Consider the following 21,697-nt stretch of genomic DNA (forward strand, 5'->3'; position numbering starts at 1 on the left):
AAATAATCCACCAACACTTAAACCATTTCAGTCAGGTACCAGTGCAGAAACGTTTAATAAAACTATAATATTTATAGAAATATTTGCATAAAGCTCAAAACAGGTGGCAGGTGTATCTCAGAGCCTACAGACTCCTTTTGGCCAATTAGGATTTTGGGCCAAAACAAAAGCACAGATGGCTGAAGTACCATTTCCATCTGGTTAATAATACAGTCAGGTTTATGAAATGAGCCTGTGTGCTGTTTAGTGATTCGATCTGTTGTCATCCCCTCACATCAATGGCAAAAAAATCAATAGATACAGGGCTGGAGAGCTGTCTTGCAAATTAACACTCCGGACACACAGCTTGACTGATGAGAGACTCAACAAAATGGTGGCTGGTTACATAATAAATGAGTCATGTTCACACGTTAGACTATATTTGCATGCACACTCCCTGCCCACGCAGACTGTCTGAGCAAATATAAACTTGCAATCACACAAAAAGACAGGAAGTATATATACCTATGAAAATAGACAGTGACTTAAGTACTGTTTGTAGGGAATTACCTCAACCTGTTTCCTTGTTCACATGAATTTACTATGAAATATAACACATTAGGAAGTATTCTTGTAAGCTGTTTATATTGGCACACAGAGTGTAACTGAGCATGGCTTGCAAGACAATATAAAGAAAAAAAATGTCAGTGGCTGAAATATGAAAAATATGTCATGACCAGATAATTGCAATTTTCAGGATAAAATCTCAACACTGACATGTACAAACACACGTTCACTTTCTGTACTTGTTCACATTGTCTTTCTCTCTCTGTATACATTACAGATCCGTCTCCTAAAGAAAGTTCCCTGAGGCAATGGAGCATATTTTTGTCAGCTCCGCTGTCATACATTCACCCACACTGCACATATTTAGCAAGGTTTATTTTTAAGGCCATCTGGTGGATTCTTGTAGAAAAGCTTGGAAACACCTTTGAAAAATCATCAGCACTGGTTATTCACAGTAGCAGTGAATCAAATATGATACATATATAAGATGAGAGGCAGTGACTCAAACAGTTTCACGAAACAAAATCTAACCATGCTATAAATCACTATTTTTTCACATGCTACTTTACAATGTTTTCTCATTCACTCACATATATGTCAGAGGATTGCATAAATGTATTAATGGCCGGAAGAATCTAAATCGTTTGAAATAAGACATTTCAAACATAAGGCTTTTGTGTTTGTCACTGTTCGGGTGAAGGGTTTCATGTATCTTCATTTGTGCATTGGATTCAAAGCTCACAGGCAACATTAACCACGCTTGAATGGTTCAGTGCCTTGAGCTAAAGGTGGAAGCATCTCTCATTCCTAGTATTCCTTGCCTCTGACCCCCACATTCCCAGTATTTCCTGCCTCTGGGAAACCCTTCTGGCTAGAACACCTTCTACATGGTTTTGCATGCAGATGCAAGGCTATTAACAGCACAGTGCTGAAGAAGGGGGTGTTTATTATTGTACTTGTTGCCACATTGGAAACCTTGGATACATTCAAAGTCTTCTCTCGTCCCTAAATTCAGTCAAACTCTGCCTCCATTGTCACCTTGGCTGCTAGTGCAACATCTGGCCTGTATAATGTGTCCAAACGGATTGATTACAGAGGAAACTAACTAACAAAGCATGCATTTGTCTAAAATCTGTTGCAGTAATCCAGTGTGAGCCACTTTAGAGACCATATAAAGAACGATGGATTTCAGCGCAACACGCTGCACATATGTTCACTGGGCACACGATAGCATTGTGCATGTTGAAAGAGCCATCATTGAGCCATCATCCATCTGTAGTATTGTTTACACCAGCTACACAAACTACAGAGACCAGTCCAGGACTGTGCAAATAATGTGTTGCCTGGCAACATTGAATCTCGATTATCAGCCTGAATAGCACAGGCCTTGTTTACATCCCACAGCAGCAAGAGTTTAGAAGACAGGATCAGGTCTAGTTCAAATTACAATTCTTTTTTGATATTTACATTCCGGCCTATTGTAGTTATGCCGGTGGTTGGTAACATGCCACCTTCTTTGGCATAGCTACAGCGGCAAAGCTAACACAAAAGAAGCCCAAGCTTGAAATGTCTCTTGGCACATCCATTTGATTGATGAAACTGAAGGCTCAATTACCCAAAATGTTGTCATACAAACAAGGTTAACTAAAGACCTGTGGACCAATCAGCTCATTAGAAAAGTGATGAATAGACTATAACATCCAATCGCATGATCTCTCACTGCGCGGGTGGAGCTAACATGAAAGTACCATCTGCACAATTGAAAAGAGACACCAGACCCCCAACCTGAGACACAGCATCACATTTTAAATATCCCCCACTGCTGATTAACTGTCATTCTTCAGTCATGTTGACTGTGAGTGGCTATTGGGAACGGCAAACAAACAAAAAAGTCCAATAGAAAGTCTAATTGTTTTCAGTGTAATGTGAATTAATGTCTGTATTAACAAAATGATTAAGGTGTTTAAATATTTATAACCCAGAGAGGCACCAGCTTATATGCTGAGGTAACAGTACACATCGAAATTGACATTCAGTGTATAAATCCAACCATTCATAAAAAAATAAGCCAAATTCCTCTAGCCTGAGGAAAAGCAGAAACTAACTTCCCTTGGCACCAATACAAAAGAACAACCTAGCTGACTACAAACTCAGTACTTTGGTGTCAGGTGGGAAGCCAATGAAATGCTTCAGTGAAGCTAATGAATTGACACAGCAAGGTTATGAACTACCACAGCCATTCCTGCTGGGGTAAAAAAGAGTTTTGAATTTCCTTCAGCTGTGTTTACACTCACATTCATTCCACCAGAGTAACCATAATGGAGTATAATGTGCAGTTTTGGTCACAATGATGATGTGATCACAGTATAATCAACTGAGATAAGCATGAGGTGTGGCGCCCTTTTGCTCTTTGGTTATCTCATTATTTTCCTTTCAGTCTGAGTCTTATCTGATGCTCATTTTTTTAGCAAACAAAAATGCAGGCAAATATTTAACACTAGAACACTATTTAACATCGAACGGAAGAAAATTCCATATTGAAATACAATGACTCACCTAAACCTTTGAGATGCCCCCTTAGCTAGCATTTGCTGTCATTAAACAGTAGCTGTACTCCTGGTCCACGAAGGCTGAAGCAAGTCAATTATGCCTTGTTTTCACTGGATTCTAAGGCAGCATCACATGCGTCCTCCCAAAATGCACTGGACAAAAATATAGAGAACAAAGCAAGTGCAATAATTAATTAAATTAATTCAATACTAAAGTGTATTCAAGTTCATTTATGTTTATTATATATTGTATATTTATTATTACAACTATTTGTATGATTACTGTAGTTGTTGCCTATGTACCCTATTCCGAACCAACCAGGATGCCAGCTGGAATTAGAATTAGAGCTAATCCCACTGTTCAGTAATAAAACATTTATTATTTTTATCTCTATTAGGGGAAATACTTTGTGTCTCTCTCATTGCCAGTAAAGGTAAATTGTTAAAACAGTTTGACAGAGCCCTCGATCTTAATCTCAGTGCTTGTAATAAAAGAGCATTTCTAATCTTCTGCTCCTGCATTTTCCCAAGAGAGTCATATTGATTTCTTATTCAGTGCTGCCTAATTTGGAATTCACAAATTGACACCAAGTCCATTTATTAAAACCACTTCTGTTACGCTCCGATTCTGTTTATAGCTGTCCTTTGCTTACCTTAAAAGATGTGCCTTAGATGAAGTATCATTAGTGAAGGCTTTAAATACAGCTCGTCACATTCTTCACTGATGGACATCGACTGTCTCCAGCAGGCTAACAATCCAACCAGTTCCCTGTTCATTCTTCAATTCTGTTGGTTAAAATGTGTCATTGAAGAGAAAACAAAAAAGACACATATACAGCAGCTGATGCAGTTTGGACCCATTGGCTTTCTGAGGAGCTAGAGACTTGTTACCTCACATATGATCACCGAAGCCTTCTGTTAGCCAAGCTCAAAAGGCCAGGGCATGAGTACAGAGTAGATGTGTGACAAAGTAAAATTACACTGCTTAATAATTGATGGGGTTGAAAACGAAAATGTGTGTGTGTGCAAGAAAGAGAAAGATGCTTCCTTCCAAACTTTACAGACCACCCTTTTCTGGGTTTGATCTTCTACTACTCAACTCAACAGTTATATTTTCACAGTGCATGAAGAAACCTACTTTGTGTCACACTAGTTAAACAACAGGATTAACAGTCTGTCCATCAGCGCTCATTCAGTCAATAGAAACATATCTGTTTACTTATAAATGATAGCAAAGCTTCTGCAGAAAAAAAAGGGTTATTTAGGTTAACATGGGAAAGGAAATATACCATACAAATACTAGTATGTGCAACCTATTACGATGTCAATATCAATTTTGTAATGGTCAAAGGGACAGGTTATGGTCCTATCTGTCAGCATGGGGGTGGGGAACACTTGTTCATTGACTGCCACGTGACAGTAGAAGTGTTCTTAAAGGAAGAGTTCAACCAAACACTTGATACACATGATAGAATTTTAATTTTGTGTAACACTGAAACATAAAACCTAATGACTGTTACAAGCAAAATCATATATAAAAGAGCCATACAAATAGCTAAGAGTTATTGCCACTACTTTACCTCAATCTCCAGACACTGATGTCAGTCTTAAGTCACTGCTGCCGGTCATTCCTTTTCATTATGACCCTTGGCTAGCAGCAATCAGTGCCTCCCATGACGTTTTTCAGTTTCTGTTTATCATCTTATTCGTTATCATTTTATACAGATCTGATAATTTTTATGCTCAATCAGACTTTCTCACATCGCCACAGGAATAGGTTCACACTAGCTTATATAAACAACCAGACATAATTAAAAATGGTGTTGCAGTCAGAGACAAAAATGAAACCCAAACAACTTTGTTAAATGTATAACCTAATATTCCTCTCACTGCCCCATAAAACAAACACTGGATCAGTTTAAAATAACATGGTTAAGGGTTTTCTAGCCCCTTAGATTATTTTCTTTTCATTATTTTCAGGCTACACCAAATAGACAGCAGAACTGCCGGACAGACCAGAGGCTTAATTATGCATGGCAGGGTTTTAATACATCTGGGCCTATACAGACTGGTCATGGAGCAGCTTTGAGCTAAAATAAAAAATAAGCAGAGCTTTAGCGCCCTCTTGACTTTCTCTGACATGTCAACCAAAAGAAATATCAAATGTTTGGGAGAAATGTGATTTACAGAAATTATGAGAGCTCCTCAAGGCCAGTTGTGTGTGGTACTGATGCTCCTTCACACTAAAAGGACATAAATCTATAATCAGGTGGTCTAGCCAGGCTGGTGGCATTTTGTGGTGGAAAACTAATCACTTACACTGTGGACACTTTATTCACCGCAGCAAATTTAGTGACTACAGAAATCCCATGAGAGGAATGGACAGTTTTCATGCATGCCACCCGAGCTGCTCTCTGCTTCTCAAGTTACACCTCTAAATGCTGGAGGGTTGCACATATAAGAGCACTGTAATTCAAACCCAAGACATTTTTTTGTAAAGTTCACAGAAGTGCACAAACTGTGTCTTAACTTACAAGAATGTCACATGACAATACTATACAAAACAAACAGAAAAAAAAACACATACAATGTATGTGCAGTATTAATCTAAGTAGTCTCTTCCTCAGACTTCACACCCATGGATCATTGGCTGAACGTCTGATACATATCGCGCACAAAATTGGAAACACTTCAGGAATGTCGAAGTTGTCATCTGACTGGTTGAATTCTACAGAATTTCTGGGAAACGGGTGTGTCATGTTCTTTAACGTTCTGCCTGAAAAAAAAAAAAGCTGTGATGCCAAACCCCCTTATGGAAGACGAAAACCAGGATCTATCAGGATCAGGATTATCAGGATCAACTAAACACTGGATGTTCAAAAGTATGTGCAATATTTAACGTTTGCGGTATAGAAACTTTAAAATATGTCCAAGAGTTTTACACACCAGTCTGTTATTGTGAGGACATTTCCACGCCCCTAAACATGACACGGCACAATACGAAACGTGATTGGTTGCTTTACCTGTCAGTCATGTGGCCTCTTAGGCAAGCCTTGGTAGTTCAAAGCAGCCAAGTTTCTTAAGGTCTGGCTACGTGAGACTATATTCTAAGAGGATAGCTCATCCCAAAATATATTTATCTTAAAAAAAATGTGTACAGAATATTTCAAACACAACTGTATGCATTTCTCTCTTCTGTGGAAAGGATTTTGAAGAACGTTAATGTCCAAACAATTTTGACTGTTGAGTTGACTTTATTGCATTTACATTAAAACTGTGGTTGCTAGGGTGTTGTGGGTGGTTGCTTACTTTCAAATGAGCCCACTTCTAAGTCTCTATGATATTTTGTTACCTAGATATGGCTTAGGCCTTTCATTCAATCCAAGGCCCAGATTTACTAACAGCTTGAGCCAGCGCAAATCGTCTTTTGGAATCAAAAATAGAAAAGCATTTCTTAAAGCAGGCGGAAATTTGCGCTGCTTTTGGTAGATTGCACTGGTCATTATGGAAATGTTCTTTAATGTGTGCATTGTCAGTAAATCACCTGCAGAATTTTCCCCTCCTATTGGCGCTTCTATGGAATTGCGCTCTAATGCTACTTTGCCCTGTTTAGTAAATATGGCCCAAAGTCTTTGGGATGTTCACCTGCTTGCCAGAAAAAAATAAAAGCCACACAATTGAAGGTTTCACTGATATCCACAGCACAGTCTGGGGACGTAACAAGCACCACTAAAAACAATACTGGTTACTAACATAATCTTCAAATTGTCTGACATTCAAAATTAATTTCCTTTACAACAAAACTCAAAACTACAAAAGAAAACCAAGAGAATATGAGTGCATATGTTCAGTGTGTGATGTCCAAAGCAAAAAATTATCTGAAAGTTAGTAGGGTCTGCATCTTTCCATGCCACCCTGCCATCTGTGACCATCTGTGCTGTCGTTACTATGAAATCATAAAGGTTGATGGTCTCTAGCTTGATGGCACAGTGTGATTATGGGGGCATGGTGTCTGTAAAATGGTTGCGTATATAGCAGCACTTCATTCTCACGACACAGATGGATACCCACCGTGAACCTCAGGCCAAAGTTTTCCTGATGGACCCAAGTATATGCCCTGCACAGCGAGGAGTCCAATTCAGCTTAAAACTAATCCACCTTTAACTAATCCTTTACTCTCTGTGCCCAACCATGTGTTGACCTCACAGTATCATGAAGTACCCTTACTGACATACAAGCTGTCACACTAACCTCAGGTGTGTCCCTAGGCTTAATATAACAGTCACAAAGAGAAATTATATGGTTACCCTCATTACACTGATCACAAACTGCACAATGTAGTCAAATGAGAAGTGGCTCCCATGTGACATGTTCTCCCATGAGCACCCACTGTTTTGTCGCTTAGCTAATGGTCTGCCTTCTTAGTTTGTTCATTGTGTTTTGTTTATTTATTTAAGGCTAATGTGCTTTAGGACTCCGTGGAGTGGTGTTGCTCCTTTGATTGACGGTTGGGTGTGTCCACCCTCATGAGGTCAGAGGTTGTAACCGTGACCTATTTCCCGGAGAGTACAGATCAGCTGAGAAATACCTCCAGCTACATTGTATACTGTCCCCTCCCTTGCCCTGCCCCGTGTCGCCCCAGAAATACCATGCAATTCCCTGAAACCTTTTATCTTTGTCACCCTGAGCTGTTTTGGAAAGTTAGAGGGAGAATTTAAAAAGAAGACAATTTTTCACCTGCCTTTTTAGCCGACAAACTATCCTTCTGTTCAACTGCACGTCTATTAACAGCCTTAAAGGAGCAAGCTAGCTAACTTAACCTCCAGAAACAAATTATTTTATTTTTGGCAGTCATTTCATGGCATGGCGAGACACTCGCTAACCCTGTCCAGCTGTCCCCTCTGCTCTTTACTCTGGGTGCAAGGCTTTCTTTAGGGCAGGATTAGTTTACCTCTGCAGGAGTGATCTCTCACACACATACACACACTCAAGGAGAGTGACAGGTTTAAAGGCTGTACGGGACTCCTCACTGGCCTTTATAAAGCTGACTCACAGTAGATGCAGGTGAATCAACAGTGCAGCCATTCTCTGAATACTGCCTGTCCTGAAATAGCCCTTTAGGGCAAACACCTTTTGTTGTTGAGCAACAGTCCCGTGGTCGTTTACGACTCTTTGAATTGCTTAAAGAACTGACTGACCCACAAAATAGGCAGGTTTGAGTTACCAAATGTTTCAGTTGGACTTAAACTAGCATGAATTATCATGATTTTCTATGATGGAAATAATTTGAAAGCATTGTAAACATTTTTAATGGAAATACACACTTGTCCCTACTCCCTAACTGATATCAGTTTTTTTTTTTAACATGAAAAAAAGATAGTTGGATAGGCCACAGCTTTTATCCAATCAGTAAGCTCTCTGCTTGAACAGATATTTGCCATCTTTGGACCACAGAATTTGTAGAGCCTAATCACTCTGCACTGATAATGTCTTGATAGTGTTAAGTATCTCATGCAAATATCAGGTAATTAGTTACATAAAGTTTCTTGTCATGACGTTCATGGAGTGGTGACAAGACCTCTTGCGCCTTCTTTAAAGCAGCAGGCTTTTCCCAGTAGGAGGCTAATCTGTATTCCACTCTCTTTCCTGCTCATTCTATCACTGTTCTTTAATGTTTGTTTATCCTGAGGCTTGGAGAATAATTCCATTAGTTACACTGACTCTCAAGGGGCTTTGAGTCTGCAGTGCAATGACTTCATACGTGAGCTGATGTTACAATCCCGTCACACGTGGCCTTAAGTCCTTGACAGATGAATAGCTGTGTTCTCAATATAGTCCAATTAATTGTCAAAGACAAAATCTGTTGCAATCAAACCATGTCAGAAAGAAGTTCTGCAGATAGATTCAACAGATCTTATGATTTGTACAAGATGTTTTTCTGGTAATATGCGCTATAAAGCAGCAGTGTCACTTTTGTACCAGTAGATGCCAAATGGAATTGCGAAAATAATGACTTTTAAAGTGTTTCATAAATACTCTCCCTGTTGTTGAGTCCAAACAAATGTCTGGCTTCAAATTCAAGCCACTGGTTAAGACAATGTCAGGCTGCTGGAACAAACACAGAAATATTGAAAGGGCCATGGTGTTCACCACAGTTGTTATGGCTATCAACCTATACACATTAGCTGCACATTACAGTGGATTAGAAGAATTTGTCTTGTAACATTACACAGCAACTTTAAAAGACTCTAACACTGTTTTTTTGGGGGCAGGATCAAATAGATATAATAAGGAAGTCATCAACAATTTTCATCTGCCATGGATATCAAGAACGAAAGGAACCCATGCCATTAAGCTAAACTGAAAGTGAACATTGTGGATGATTCTATTATGTACTAATCAATATTATGAGACGAGTGATTCGTCCATAAAGAATTTACTGGGGGTACTAGTCTAGACCTCACTTGAGGTGATGTCTTTATTAGCATACTACAGTCAAAATAGATTTTATTGTCAGTAATGTACATAAAATCAAGTCCTTTGTTTAAGAGAGGTCGTAAAGGACATCTGTTCTACATTATTGCTATTGTCTTGCCAAGTCCATGTGATTTCTCACCTTACACTGCCACTGATTAGACCACCACTGCCCAGTGAACCCCCAAAGTGCTAAGTTAAATTCATATAGTGGAAATTAACTAGCACGCTTGGAGATGCGTTTAAACAGAGTCCTTAAATAAATGGCTTAGTCAGCTCTCTCTGGCCTGGGGTGCATCGGGCCCCTGCGGAAGTCACAGAGGACGCAGCCGTTTAAAGACAAGCGCCTGGCATGTGCTGACAGACACGGGGGGATCTGCTCTGGCAGTCTTGGCAAAAGCTTTTATGAAACTTACTGAATGATGCAGCTCCAAAAACAGGCCACAGAGCGATCCAAATGAACCCATTCACCTAGACCCGCACTCTCTAAGCCACCAAAGTGATCCTGTGCTTTCAAAACAGGAAAGGTGAACCAACTATATACATTTATGACCTCAATTTATGATCCATGAATTTTTATGATGCAAACAAACCTTATCAGCAATGAGCAGATTTGCATAGACAACACTTTCTGTTATTGTATAATGGCTTTATTCTTGATGGGAATAAGGTTTCCCGTGCCAAGCTTTGATGAGCTTGGGGTTTATGGTTTTACTACAATACAGTACATGTTTGCTAAGTAACTACAAATGCATCCACATTACTACAAGTAGTGATGAGTAGCCTATTGATGCCAGAGGTTCTCTGGTTCCATGCATTTGTTCTGTGGTCCATAAAATATTCAAAGCACATTCGTACTGTCATTTACAGGTTTGGACTGACGTAAAGTATTTGCCACATTCAAGTCAGGCTATGTTCAGTAGAAAGGGCCATTGACGGACATTAAATACAATTACATGCATGTCTTGATACCTTGTGCTTTATCTGATGTTAATCAAATAAAATTAATTGAAAGAAGGACAGCTACTTTTAGAAACATCGGTAACCCTTTCTCTGGTTATTGCTGATGAGAGGTCTTCTGGTTACAGATTTGACACTGTCGTAATCTTCACAAATTGATACCGACTGCTGAGGTGGTAATTTGTGGCACTGCTGTGCTTGCAGTCAAATATAGAAAGTTACGTGAACACATCGGCACAGTGCAAAATCTCACTATGCACAAAAAGAGCGTGCTGGTCCCTCTGAGAGATAAAGATCGCATGATGCAGTATTTCGTGAACAGGTGTTCCTGCACTGGTTGCATGTCCCTTTCGGATGGAACTGAGGAGGAGCTCAAACTATAGATTACAAACAGCAAAGCAAAAACAGACGAGTGGTGAAAGCTTCACTATGGCCTTAGATAATCTTAGACAGGCAATAATCTGTAGGAGTTAGTGTATAAACACATACGCACATGCTTTAGTTGAGATCATATGACATTGAGTGTACAGCGTACATACGCACAGGATTGACACCTCATTGTAAGTGAACTGGAGCGTGTGCCCTAGTCACTATACTGGTGGCCTTCCAGTTTTGGAGGGGGGTCTGATGCTGAAGTAGCAAATGGAGGCAGATGAATGACCTCCACATAAGAGAGCCATCTGTAAATGCACTGCAGCTGTTGCCCATATAGGTTTCTCACAGTAACAATCAAACCAGAGGAATTTTACTCATCAAATGCTCACATCGTCCATTAAACACAAAAATAAGCCACTTACAGTGATTTTACCATGGGTAAACAGGTTTCACATGCACTTGACCGGAGTGGATTTTTGGCTTCATGAATCCCAATAGCAATTATATAAAATACAATAAAGATCAATCAAGACAACAGAGGAAAACATTAAATTCACAAAAAAGTAATGTAGAGTGTTTGTGGCAATGTTGCAGCAATGCAGCATTTTCCCAGGAACTTTAAAACGCAGATCACACAGTCATAAATTTGAGATAGAACTGTTTTTCATAAGAAATACACATTCATAAATTATCATTAAATTACCACTAGTCTGTTTGGTTTAAGTTCCTCCTCCTCCTACTCTTTTGTACTTCCTCCATAAGCATTATATTTACAACACCATTTAACGCTATCTGATGACTTTTGTTTCTCCTTCCCTTTTATGTTTCGAGTGAACTTTCAAGTAGCTTTTCTGAAACTACTGAGGCAAGCTGTCATTTGCGTCAGAAGTAACAAGCATGGATAATCGTCTCTAGGGTTGTGTCCTAAATAAGGGCTTATTTATCAGGGTTGTTTAATGCTCATCTAAGGGTGCAGAAGCAGTTTTTCTTACAGCTGAAGTTAAAATACTGAGACACAAACCCTTCAACTTGAAATGTAAGAATTTGTCTCAGGCACAACAGCACTCCTGATTTTTAATCATACAGTATATTTTATTAGTAATTATGCAAAGGAGTTGTTCTGATGCTATTGATTTTTCATCTGCTAACTCATTACAGGAATTATGCTGTCATCATGTGGTTAACAAGTAACATTGCACAATATTACCCTTGAGGTTTGCCAGGAAAAAGGCTTGTTATGCCCTCTAGTGGCAAATCTAATCCAGTGCATGGTCACTAACTGGTTTAATATTTACTGGTACTCATATTTTCCCCTAGTGAGACTTTCCCACTACTATATTTGCTTAGAGATTTCCTGAGAAAGTGTGATTATTGTACCAATTTAAAATAATCTGAAAATTTTTCTATGCTCATTTGGCAGTTGGATCAGTGTGGGGCCCATTCGCCATTATTCCCTTTAGGAATGAGAGGAATGCCTGTCAGTTGGAGAGAAAAAGGTCAGGCAGCACTGGGACAAGGCTGTTGGGGGGACGGAGCCATGGGTAATATCTGACCAGATAATCGGAGCGTGAAACCAGGGAGCTGTTACTCCCATACACAAGCACAGCAGGAGAAACAGGACTTGAGAAACAGGCCACATGCTCGCTCACTTACACACACAGACACACACACCGACTCAGCAATGAAGCTAAGCCTGGGCCGCTGAAGACCTAGGTTGTGACATGTTTGCTTACTACTGGAAAAAGAGCATGCTAAGGTTGTTACACATGTTCCTGCCTTAATCACTGTAAGCAAAGTTGGAAAAAGCACTTCTATCCTTTTCAATATCAAGGTCCCTTTCCTCACCTTGTGACGCCTCTGTGCCACTGTATTTCATGCGCTTTGACTAAAGAATTAAAAAAATGTGAAAATTCTGCTCCGACCTCATTGCTGAAGTAGCAGTGGAGATCATAGACATGCATTGCAATTTACCGTTGTGACATTTTTGCCTCTCCGTTCCAGACTGTGCACTTGGAATTCTTCCTGACAGCGCTGTGAGACAGACTCGGCTCCACGGGGGGGGGGCTGGTCCACCCAATCCTGATCTTGGTCCACCCTGGGATGACCACAAGGATGGGGGAATGCAAACGTATTTGAATTTAACCTAATTCAAATTTACAACAGCATTATTAATGACCTTTTTAAATGAACTTAAATATGTGCTTTATTTCTGCATGACAACACAGTGCTGGGTCAGAAACTGAAGCTGGTCATTGGACCATTGTTTTAAGTTTAGCAATAATGTGAACAAGTTCCCATATCCCTTTAATCATTAGAAATCAATAACACTCTCCTCCTCAACAGTATTAGTTTAAATAAAGGTAAAACATGAAAAATATAATATTATAAAGCGTTCTGGTTATAACTGGCTTTTAAATGACATGGCAGCTTTACATGCTAAATAATTGAAGGTTTGGGGCAAGAGCAATTGTAAAACACAAAATGTCTTTAGATCCTAAATTCACTGAAGCAGTGACACATATTCAGCATATCCTCAGTTAAATTCTCTTCAAGCCTTAGAAAGAGTCAAATCAATTCACTGCCAAGAAATCTTCAAAACAAACTGATTGCTTTCTATCTCTAGAAGATTTCCTCATGGCCACGAGGTTGGGAGCAATAGTAACGGTTTTAACATAAAAATAACTGAATTAAAATTCAGATCAAATGTGCAATGAACATGAATCACCTGAAAATCAACTAATCAATGTAAAATAATTCATTTTATAATGTAACTGTAATGTATTATATTGCTTTAAACACATTCTGCTCCTAAAAGATTACCTTAAAAATTAGGAACCAGTACTGGAGGTTGTTCATTTTCAAATGCTGCAATAATCCCCAACCACTGCTACAATAGGTGATGTAATGAGGGTGACTTCTTCGAATAAGTCAATATTACTCTATCATAGGTCTATTAATGGTACAGTTACTTCTAGCAAATACACATGCACATATGCACACAAATACACATTCTTATACCAAAAGATGGGGGATACATCTGTAGTAGGCTATGATGGAAACTTTAAAAATTGCCCTTGGCCCCTATTACACCTTAGATTCTTCTCAACTGAGAAAATTGTATTGATTTTAAAAAGAAAGGCCATTATTGCATTCCTCCTCAGTAAGACAGACTTATGATTCCTACCCCGGGAGCTTAACACCCAGGAAATTGTACGGCATGACTTTATAATGCTCCTCAGAGGCACTTCCTGTACCTGTGGAACAGTGCAGCCCCCAGGGTCCAATTCTGACAGTTTAATGATCCTTAGGGCTTCCATGGCAACCAGATGAAAGATGAATGGTTATACAGCAATAACTTGAGTCGTGCACAGGAGAACATTATGACCGTGAGTCCAATAATCGCGGAGCAATCAGGAAAAGTGCCAAGTGATTGCACAAATGTCTGTTTTGGCTTTATTTTCTCTGAACAAAATGAATTGGTGGTCTTGGTGATCGTTTTGTAATCCTTTGTGCACAGATCAATATTAACTTTGAACTGCACCGCGCAGCACTAAAGTCCAATTAATCATGTTAGATTACTCGGCAGCCATCTTGGTTGTTCCTTTAAGCCGCATGCCGAAATTCTGTGCGGCACAGGTGTTTTGGAGAAGGCGTCGGGCAAGTCATGGTGATTTTGGGAAGCTTCTGTCCTTGGGAGTTGCACAGCTCCACGGTGCGTTCCATCAGGGAATCGTACAAGGCCCTGTGTGCAGGCAACAGAACAACCTGGTCCTGGAGACAAGGAAAGTGGACCTGTGGCAGAGCTGCACGATAAGGCAGTGGAGAGTGTAGGATCTGGCGGCACAGATGCTCCTGGAACCCAGAAAATGGCTCCAGCAGGTGGGCTGCCAGTGGGCAGTCAAATACTCCTCCGTTTGGTGCTTTTTTCAGCACAGACCTCAGGGGCTGGCACGCTCTGTCAGTCTGCCTCATCTGTTGCATGGTGTCAGGACTGATAGGGTACACTGCCTGCACTACAGGACTTTGGAAAGTGAGTCGAGATCTCGGGGACACTCCAGAGGCTTTGGCAGGAAGCAAGCAGGGCCCATTTCCTTGAACGCTATGCACCTTGAAAGAGAGAGACGTCTGCCCGACAGGTACAATTTTTGGATGCATCAATGCATGAACAGGTTTAGCTGAACTGAATTCCATTTTGTCCGGCCTTTTTCATAAGAGAATAAGAATCATTAGGCATTTAAATACCACAATCTTTTATTTGCTTAAAACTAACGGTCACACTTTATATTAGGGGGCCTTAACTACTATGTACTTACATCAAAAAAATAAGTACAATGTACTTATTGTATTGCAAAACACTTTTACTGCTATTGAGGTGGGATATGGGTAAGGTTAGGGACAGGTTTGGTGGTATGGGTAGGTTTAAGGGTGGGTTAAGATCTAAGGGATGGGTCAACAGAGTAATTATAAATGTAATTACAGAAATTAATTACAGATGTAACTACATACAGGTATTTTTAAAAATATAAGCACAATGTAAAAACATGTACACAATAAATGCATTGTATCAAATGATTAATTTAAATGTAAGTACATTGTAGTTAAGGCCACCTAATATAAAGTGGGACCAAACTAACAAGCAGGCGCACTTTGATGTAATTAGTGATGCTTACTTAGTTTCTTGCAAAACTTTAAGTATGTTTCATGTGTTCATTGTTTACGTTGTTCTACAAAAAAAGAATGATACGTCAAATTGAGTGGCTCAGTTGTGCTATTACTTTTGTAAGCAAAGAGACTAATGTCTTATAATGTCATCTAATGTCTTATATCTAATGACAGACCACCTAAAAGTGCCTGATAATGATTCAGAAGACTCTAGTAAGTGCTTACCCAGTGAATGTTTTGCTAAATTTCCCATTAAGCTATTTAAATGTTGTTTCTTCATGTTTTTTTAACATGTCCAGTTTTTTAATGTATTAAGAGCCTTTTTTTCTAGGTTTATGCAAATGTTAGAGGAACATTCCATTCTGTCATTTTGAAAATGTAATGAAAACGTTATTTCTGAATGTTTTCTTGACGTTCAAAATGTCCAGTTTTCTAAATGTTTTAAGAACTTTTTCTTGGTTATGCAAAAATCCTTTAAATATTCTCCTGGGAACATTGCTTCTACTCATCCATCTATCCTCCACGCCACCTATGCTCTCTATGGTCGCAAGGTTGCAGCAAATAAAAATAACATTTTAAGAATGTTTTCTCTCAACATTATGAGAACATTCATTAAGTACAAATAACGTCATAAGGATGTTCCAAGGATGTTGCTCTAAAAACATTTTCTCACAACATTACAGGAACATCAGTAACATAAGAAGATTTGACAAACATTATCTTAAGGATGTTTTTGTCCTATTATTTTAATAACAACTTATAAAGAACATTAGTGAAAGTTATGGGAACGTTCCCTATTAGCTGTGTAGAAACACTCTAACAATTGTTGTTAGTTAACTAACCAGAACACTTTAGCAACATCATCGTAATGCTCTAAAAACTGGAAGATTTACAGATTAAAGAGAGAAAGGTTTAGCGGCAGAGTTTGCCTTTTTAGTATGAATGTGAGAAACTTGGGTCAGATGCATGCAACACAAATCTATAAACACAAACAAGTCCAAACAAACAAGTCTATAGCTTCAAAAGGAAATCAATAAAAATGGTCCAGAATTATTCATTACAAATTTATTTAGCTAAAACTTTCTTTCTTACTTTCTTTTTTTCAAAGCCTTGTCTGCATAGTTGGCCACAGAATGTTCCAGTACAGCAAAGGTTATCAGGTTTTCAATCACATTAAGATCCAATTACCATTTCTGTTACAAACTGTATTCAATAGCGATGGTCCTGGCAAGCGGAGACATCTGAACCTCATTGCTCTTAAAGTTATGTATCTACCAAAGTCAGGCATTTAAACATGCTCTCTGCACTTTACAAGCAGACCTGACTGTGCTGTTGGTTGCACTGCGTAATTCCACTTTATTGTGACACTTTAATTTCTGTTTATTAGCCCAGCTGTGGGGGCTGATAGTAAGTGAATAGAAATCTACATGCCCTCTCTCTCCCTCTCAGTTCTCAGCGCTGAACTCTGTTCTCTCTCCCTCACACCTCACAGCCTCAAATAAATGAGGAAAGCAGAAAAATACTTGCCCATGTGACGCCGAGACTAACCAGGCTTTAAATCATTAATAAGCAGAAAATGACTCTGCACATATCTGCCGGGCAAGATATCGACTGAGCCTTTTCATTTTTGTTCTGTGAATTTAACAGCGCCCTAAATGCAGAACGAAGTCAAACCATGCAAAAAAAAAGAGCCTCCTGCCTACTCAGTGACAAGTATGAAAGAACTTAACATTCCTTCAGCCAAAAAGCTAAGGGCACTGAATTCTGCCTGGCCAGTCAGTAGATGGTTGATTTGATCTATGAGCTCACGGTTTTAAGTCCACAGTGGTGTGACTTTAATTTTTATAAAATGTACTTGCATAGGCTAACTTTTTAAGGAACAAAGGTGGCATTACCTGCATCCAGACCTACAAGGTGGTCTTGGGGGGTCTGTTTCCTTCCAAGTACTCCTGGATTTGGTGATTGGTGGGAGTTTGGGGACAGTTTTGAATCCAGTGCCTTTTACAATCAAACTGCACCTGGTAATCATATATGTTTATACCAGCACTGAGCATATTATATCATTGAATCAATTAGTGGTGTTTGCATTACAGGAATAGTTCAGATTTAGAACTTGAGGATGATTAAATGACAATATATTGGGTGAATTATTCCGATAAAACATTGCTTATGAAGGGAACCAGTTATAAATTTGTATTTAGTACCTGGCACTTATGAGAGGGGGTAAACCGGATATGTTGTGATTCTTAGAATGTCTGTATGACCTCTTGTCTCTGGGTTGGAGGGTTAGTCCAGTCATTACCGCTGGCAAGCTCTTATGACTCCGAACATCATCGTCATCATCTTCATCCCTGAGTGGCCCCTTTACGCCAGGGAGACACGGAAGGCTGGCAATTACATCCTGTGCAAAACAAGCAGAGTTGGCACATGCATCCATGGGATGTTCTAGCTGCCACATGTGTGATAATGTTGTTAGCCAGTCATTACTGCAAAATAAATCATGACAGGGTGAATAGGTTCATTATGTACCAAGGCAGTTATTTTGCGACATTATCCCACCTATTATATAACTAGTTATATACAGTTTAATGGTCAATAGTCTTGTTGATTCTGCAGATTTACCCTGTGTTGCAGGAATGAGGCCGGTTCTGAGAAATGCGATGGTACAGGTGAAACATCACGAAAAGGGGACTGACTTCTGTGTTTCCTGATTTTTTTGGAGGGCCTGTTGACAGAGCAAGTGATAAGATTTGATACATTTGCATTGCAAGTATCCTCAACTGTGATGTTAGCTATAATTGTTTATTTTATTGTTTGTTCTTGCCATACTAAAGGCTTCTATAACCAAATACGGAATGTATCCCAACATAAATATTATTTTAGAATATTTGCATTACTGTTTCATATTAACAGCACAGAAAATATTACCAGTCTCCATTCCCATCCATTGGAAAGCCTTTGCCAGAAAAGCCCATCTTGATTCTTATTCATCCTTAAAGAGGACAAAATGTTAGAACCCCGAACACAAAAAAAAAATAAAGATCCAAAAAAGGTTCATAATTATCAAATTAATATCATTAAACCTCTCGCTCCTATAAATAAGAGTTTAATTAAAGATATTCTTGAGCAATAATTCCGCTCTTATCTTTACCAACAGGATTCCAAGAATTCCATTAGTCTTCAAGAAGTCCATTAACATATAAATAGGTGTTTCGTTGCATAAATCCAATGCATGAGCACTGAAAATATATTTTCAGCCACAGTGGAGATAATTCATCTACTGATACATCAGGATTGTTTTAAATCAATCTCATGCTTTCAGATATTAATCAGACACACAATCTACCATGAAATATAAAGCGTGTTGCCTGCCCGTTTCCCTCCACATAAACCTCAAATTTCCTTTTTCTCCATTTGAAATTTGTCAGTGCCAGATTAAAGAAGATTTAGCATGGAAACTAAAGAAATTAGTGTATTCTGGCCTTGCAGCCAACAACATAAAAAAACAATATAATATTGTAATAAAATGCACACTGTTTACTGCACACCTTTCAGTTCTCAATTGAACATAAGTTCTTGAAATGCAACAAAAGAACTTTAGAGTAAGCCAAATATCCTGTTTTGATGTCAGGATAATTTGGAAAAATATCTGATAAAGATAAACCTTGTAAAACTTACCACCGGCATGCAGAATATCAACAAGACCTCTCAGTGGAAAGGCTAGCTGCCGCTTCATACTGAGGACAATCCAAACTACTGAAATCAGGACATTACCATGACCACCTTAACAGACCAGTCAAAATCCAAGACAACAAAGCTCTCAGCTGCTGATTGGGTAGTTGTGTCCCGGGACCCCACAGAGAGTTGAGAACAACCCTTTTTTGTGAAATGATTTGCAAAGGGTTATTAATATCAGAACAGAAGCAAAACAAACCTTGACTCAAAATAAAACAGATGTTATTTGCATAATATTATACTACACAGTTGGTTACCTGGCAACAGAATGAGCTCATGACATGCCCTAAAAACCTTTCATCCACCTTAAAATCAACAAGCACTCCAGTTCTGAAAAACTGCCTCAAAATACAGACATTTGTCAGTGCAGAGACTTTACTCTGGCACGTAGCTAGTGTAAGTGTCATTAGTGAGATAATATGAGTTATATTCCCCTTTTGGGGGTGAGGTCTCCTTGCATTGTTTAAATCCGGCTTAGAGGTGAAACATTAAGCTTCAGGCTTTAAAGCAGCTACAAGCAGCTGCTCAGCAGGCCATGGAGGATCTGTCAGCAGTAGGGAAGCATTAATCTGCAGTGTGCTTTTTACGGCCTCCTGCTGCGATCTCCCATAGGGCAGTGCAGTCAAACACTTCGTCATCATTACAAAACACATTTCATCTATAATGTTGATTAGCCTTTTTTTTTTTTTTTTGGCTTGCTCACAATAATATCATCACAGTTTGGAAGAAGGAGGCTGCCTGCCATAGGCTTCTTATAGTCTTTTTTAGAAAGAAAGCTTAACTTTGTAGTAGAATTTCATGGGATACTTGTGGAAATATCTAAAATTAGCATTAATATGGAGGACATATTGTGAAGTGACAATTATGGCCTACATCTGTCCTACTGAACGAATGATCACGGCTAGCCATCACACCTCTGATGCAAATCGGGCCACTGTAAATTGGCCTTTAATAGCATTTGCGTGACTCATTAGCGTGCAAATTGGGAGTGGGTTCACTTAAGTGCCGACAAACTGCTAATGTACTTTCATGCTTCCAGCAGCCTAGAAGCAAATCAAAACCCTGTTCAAATCTCTTCTACTCTCAATTAGCCTGTTTGTCCACCATGGCATGTTGAAATGCTGATATTTAAAAGTTTTTGTGAGCTTATAAAAACTAATTGTTCAACATGCATGGGTAGAGTCGATGAACTTTGCATTGCTGCTTTGTTTTTTCTAATGAACAATACGGACTGAGCATGGACAGATGTCAGAGCTGACCAGGTCCTCACATTGTCGTTAATCATAAAATAATTTCTAAGTTATGCTTTGAATGCCTCAAGTAATGAAAACAAAGTTACCCTAACTAGTGCTGATGAATCAACCACAACCAGGAACACATTAAACTAAATAAATGTCATGTTAACTTTACAACTATTCGTTCCTGAAAACAAAACAAAAATTCTTAGCTGATTGATGTAAGATAAACTCTGTGAGTCGTGCAGAACCGTTTCCAAGATGCGCTCAATTTGATGGTGTTGCAGTGCAGACAGTCTTGCAGAACAATCTGCTCCATACTGCAGATTATTCTTGCCAATGAATTCAGATAACGGTGCAGCAGTCTACAAGAACAGCTGTATAGAAAACACTGAAAGATAATGGGAAACGTGTATGGACTATGTATCAGAATCTGTGTCCAAATGTATTATCTCAGAGACAACTTAAACGAAACACAGATGAGGTACAAAGAGCCTCAAACAAAACAGTGGTACTAACCTTTGTCAAATTCAGAGTAGATCTTCTTCAAAGGTGTTCACTGTAATAACCTTTGGTTCCAGGTGGACTGATAGAAGAACCAGTACAGCCTCACTTGCAGAAGAGATATAAAGTCAGCAAAGCAAATTGGAACTGGCAATTTCAGGCAGCTCTTGTCATTTTTCTGCACAATATGCATCAGCCATTATGATGGTTCTAACTGAACTTAAAGGACCATAAAATGACATGTGGATGCAGGCTGCAATGGACCTTTTATTGATTTCTTACGGACGAACATTGCCATACTGTCATACTTCAACGGATGTCGAATGCGGTGCATACATGACTACACAAATAAACCTAGATGGTATATTCTACGCACTGTGGATTGCAGGGCATCAGATTAAACTTCAGTCACCCATTGGTCAGATATATGGTGAGATCTATGATGGTGTACCTTTCCCCAAAATACAGTTATCCCTAAAAAGAGATCTGTACACTAAGCACATTATTAATGTAATTAATGTAAATTAAACTAGCTCTGTTGAAGAAAAAAAAAAAATCATATTCCCAACCAATTTTACAGGTGAGCAGACGAAGCAGCATAATAGTGGATCTAAACAGCAAGAACAACACCCTTATGATTTTATAATACAGTCGAGC

General features: G+C 39.0%; 2 protein-coding genes across 4 annotated transcripts in view; both read right to left on the minus strand.

Moving 5' to 3' along the window:
- dyrk2 (dual-specificity tyrosine-(Y)-phosphorylation regulated kinase 2) overlaps nucleotides 1-13,006 on the minus strand; it is a 28,059-nt gene extending 15,053 nt beyond the window's left edge. For 2 of the 3 annotated variants that reach the window (XM_058772318.1, XM_058772320.1), the window contains exons 1-3: nucleotides 12,876-13,006; nucleotides 3,749-3,881; nucleotides 3,103-3,248 (exon numbers count right to left, since the gene is read on the minus strand). The gene's annotated coding sequence lies outside the window, so the exon portion shown is untranslated. Of the gene's footprint in view, nucleotides 1-3,102; nucleotides 3,249-3,748; nucleotides 3,882-3,986; nucleotides 4,003-12,875 lie in introns of those variants that run through there. The other variant, XM_058772319.1, reaches the window with a different exon arrangement.
- Nucleotides 13,007-13,081: 75 nt separating this feature from the next.
- Nucleotides 13,082-21,560, minus strand: si:dkey-39a18.1 (uncharacterized protein LOC557637 homolog). The gene is made up of 7 exons (XM_058772321.1): nucleotides 21,056-21,560; nucleotides 19,245-20,927; nucleotides 18,495-18,558; nucleotides 18,189-18,291; nucleotides 17,771-17,967; nucleotides 17,462-17,584; nucleotides 13,082-15,105 (listed from the first exon to the last, which is right to left on the minus strand). Exons 3-7 carry the CDS (start codon nucleotides 18,539-18,541, stop codon nucleotides 14,508-14,510), a joined length of 1,068 nt encoding a protein of 355 aa, XP_058628304.1. The 5' UTR covers nucleotides 18,542-18,558; nucleotides 19,245-20,927; nucleotides 21,056-21,560; the 3' UTR covers nucleotides 13,082-14,507.
- Between the last annotated feature and the right edge of the window lie 137 nt (nucleotides 21,561-21,697).

The sequence above is a fragment of the Onychostoma macrolepis genome, chromosome 04, assembly GCF_012432095.1.
Source record: "Onychostoma macrolepis isolate SWU-2019 chromosome 04, ASM1243209v1, whole genome shotgun sequence".
NCBI lineage: Eukaryota > Metazoa > Chordata > Actinopteri > Cypriniformes > Cyprinidae > Onychostoma > Onychostoma macrolepis.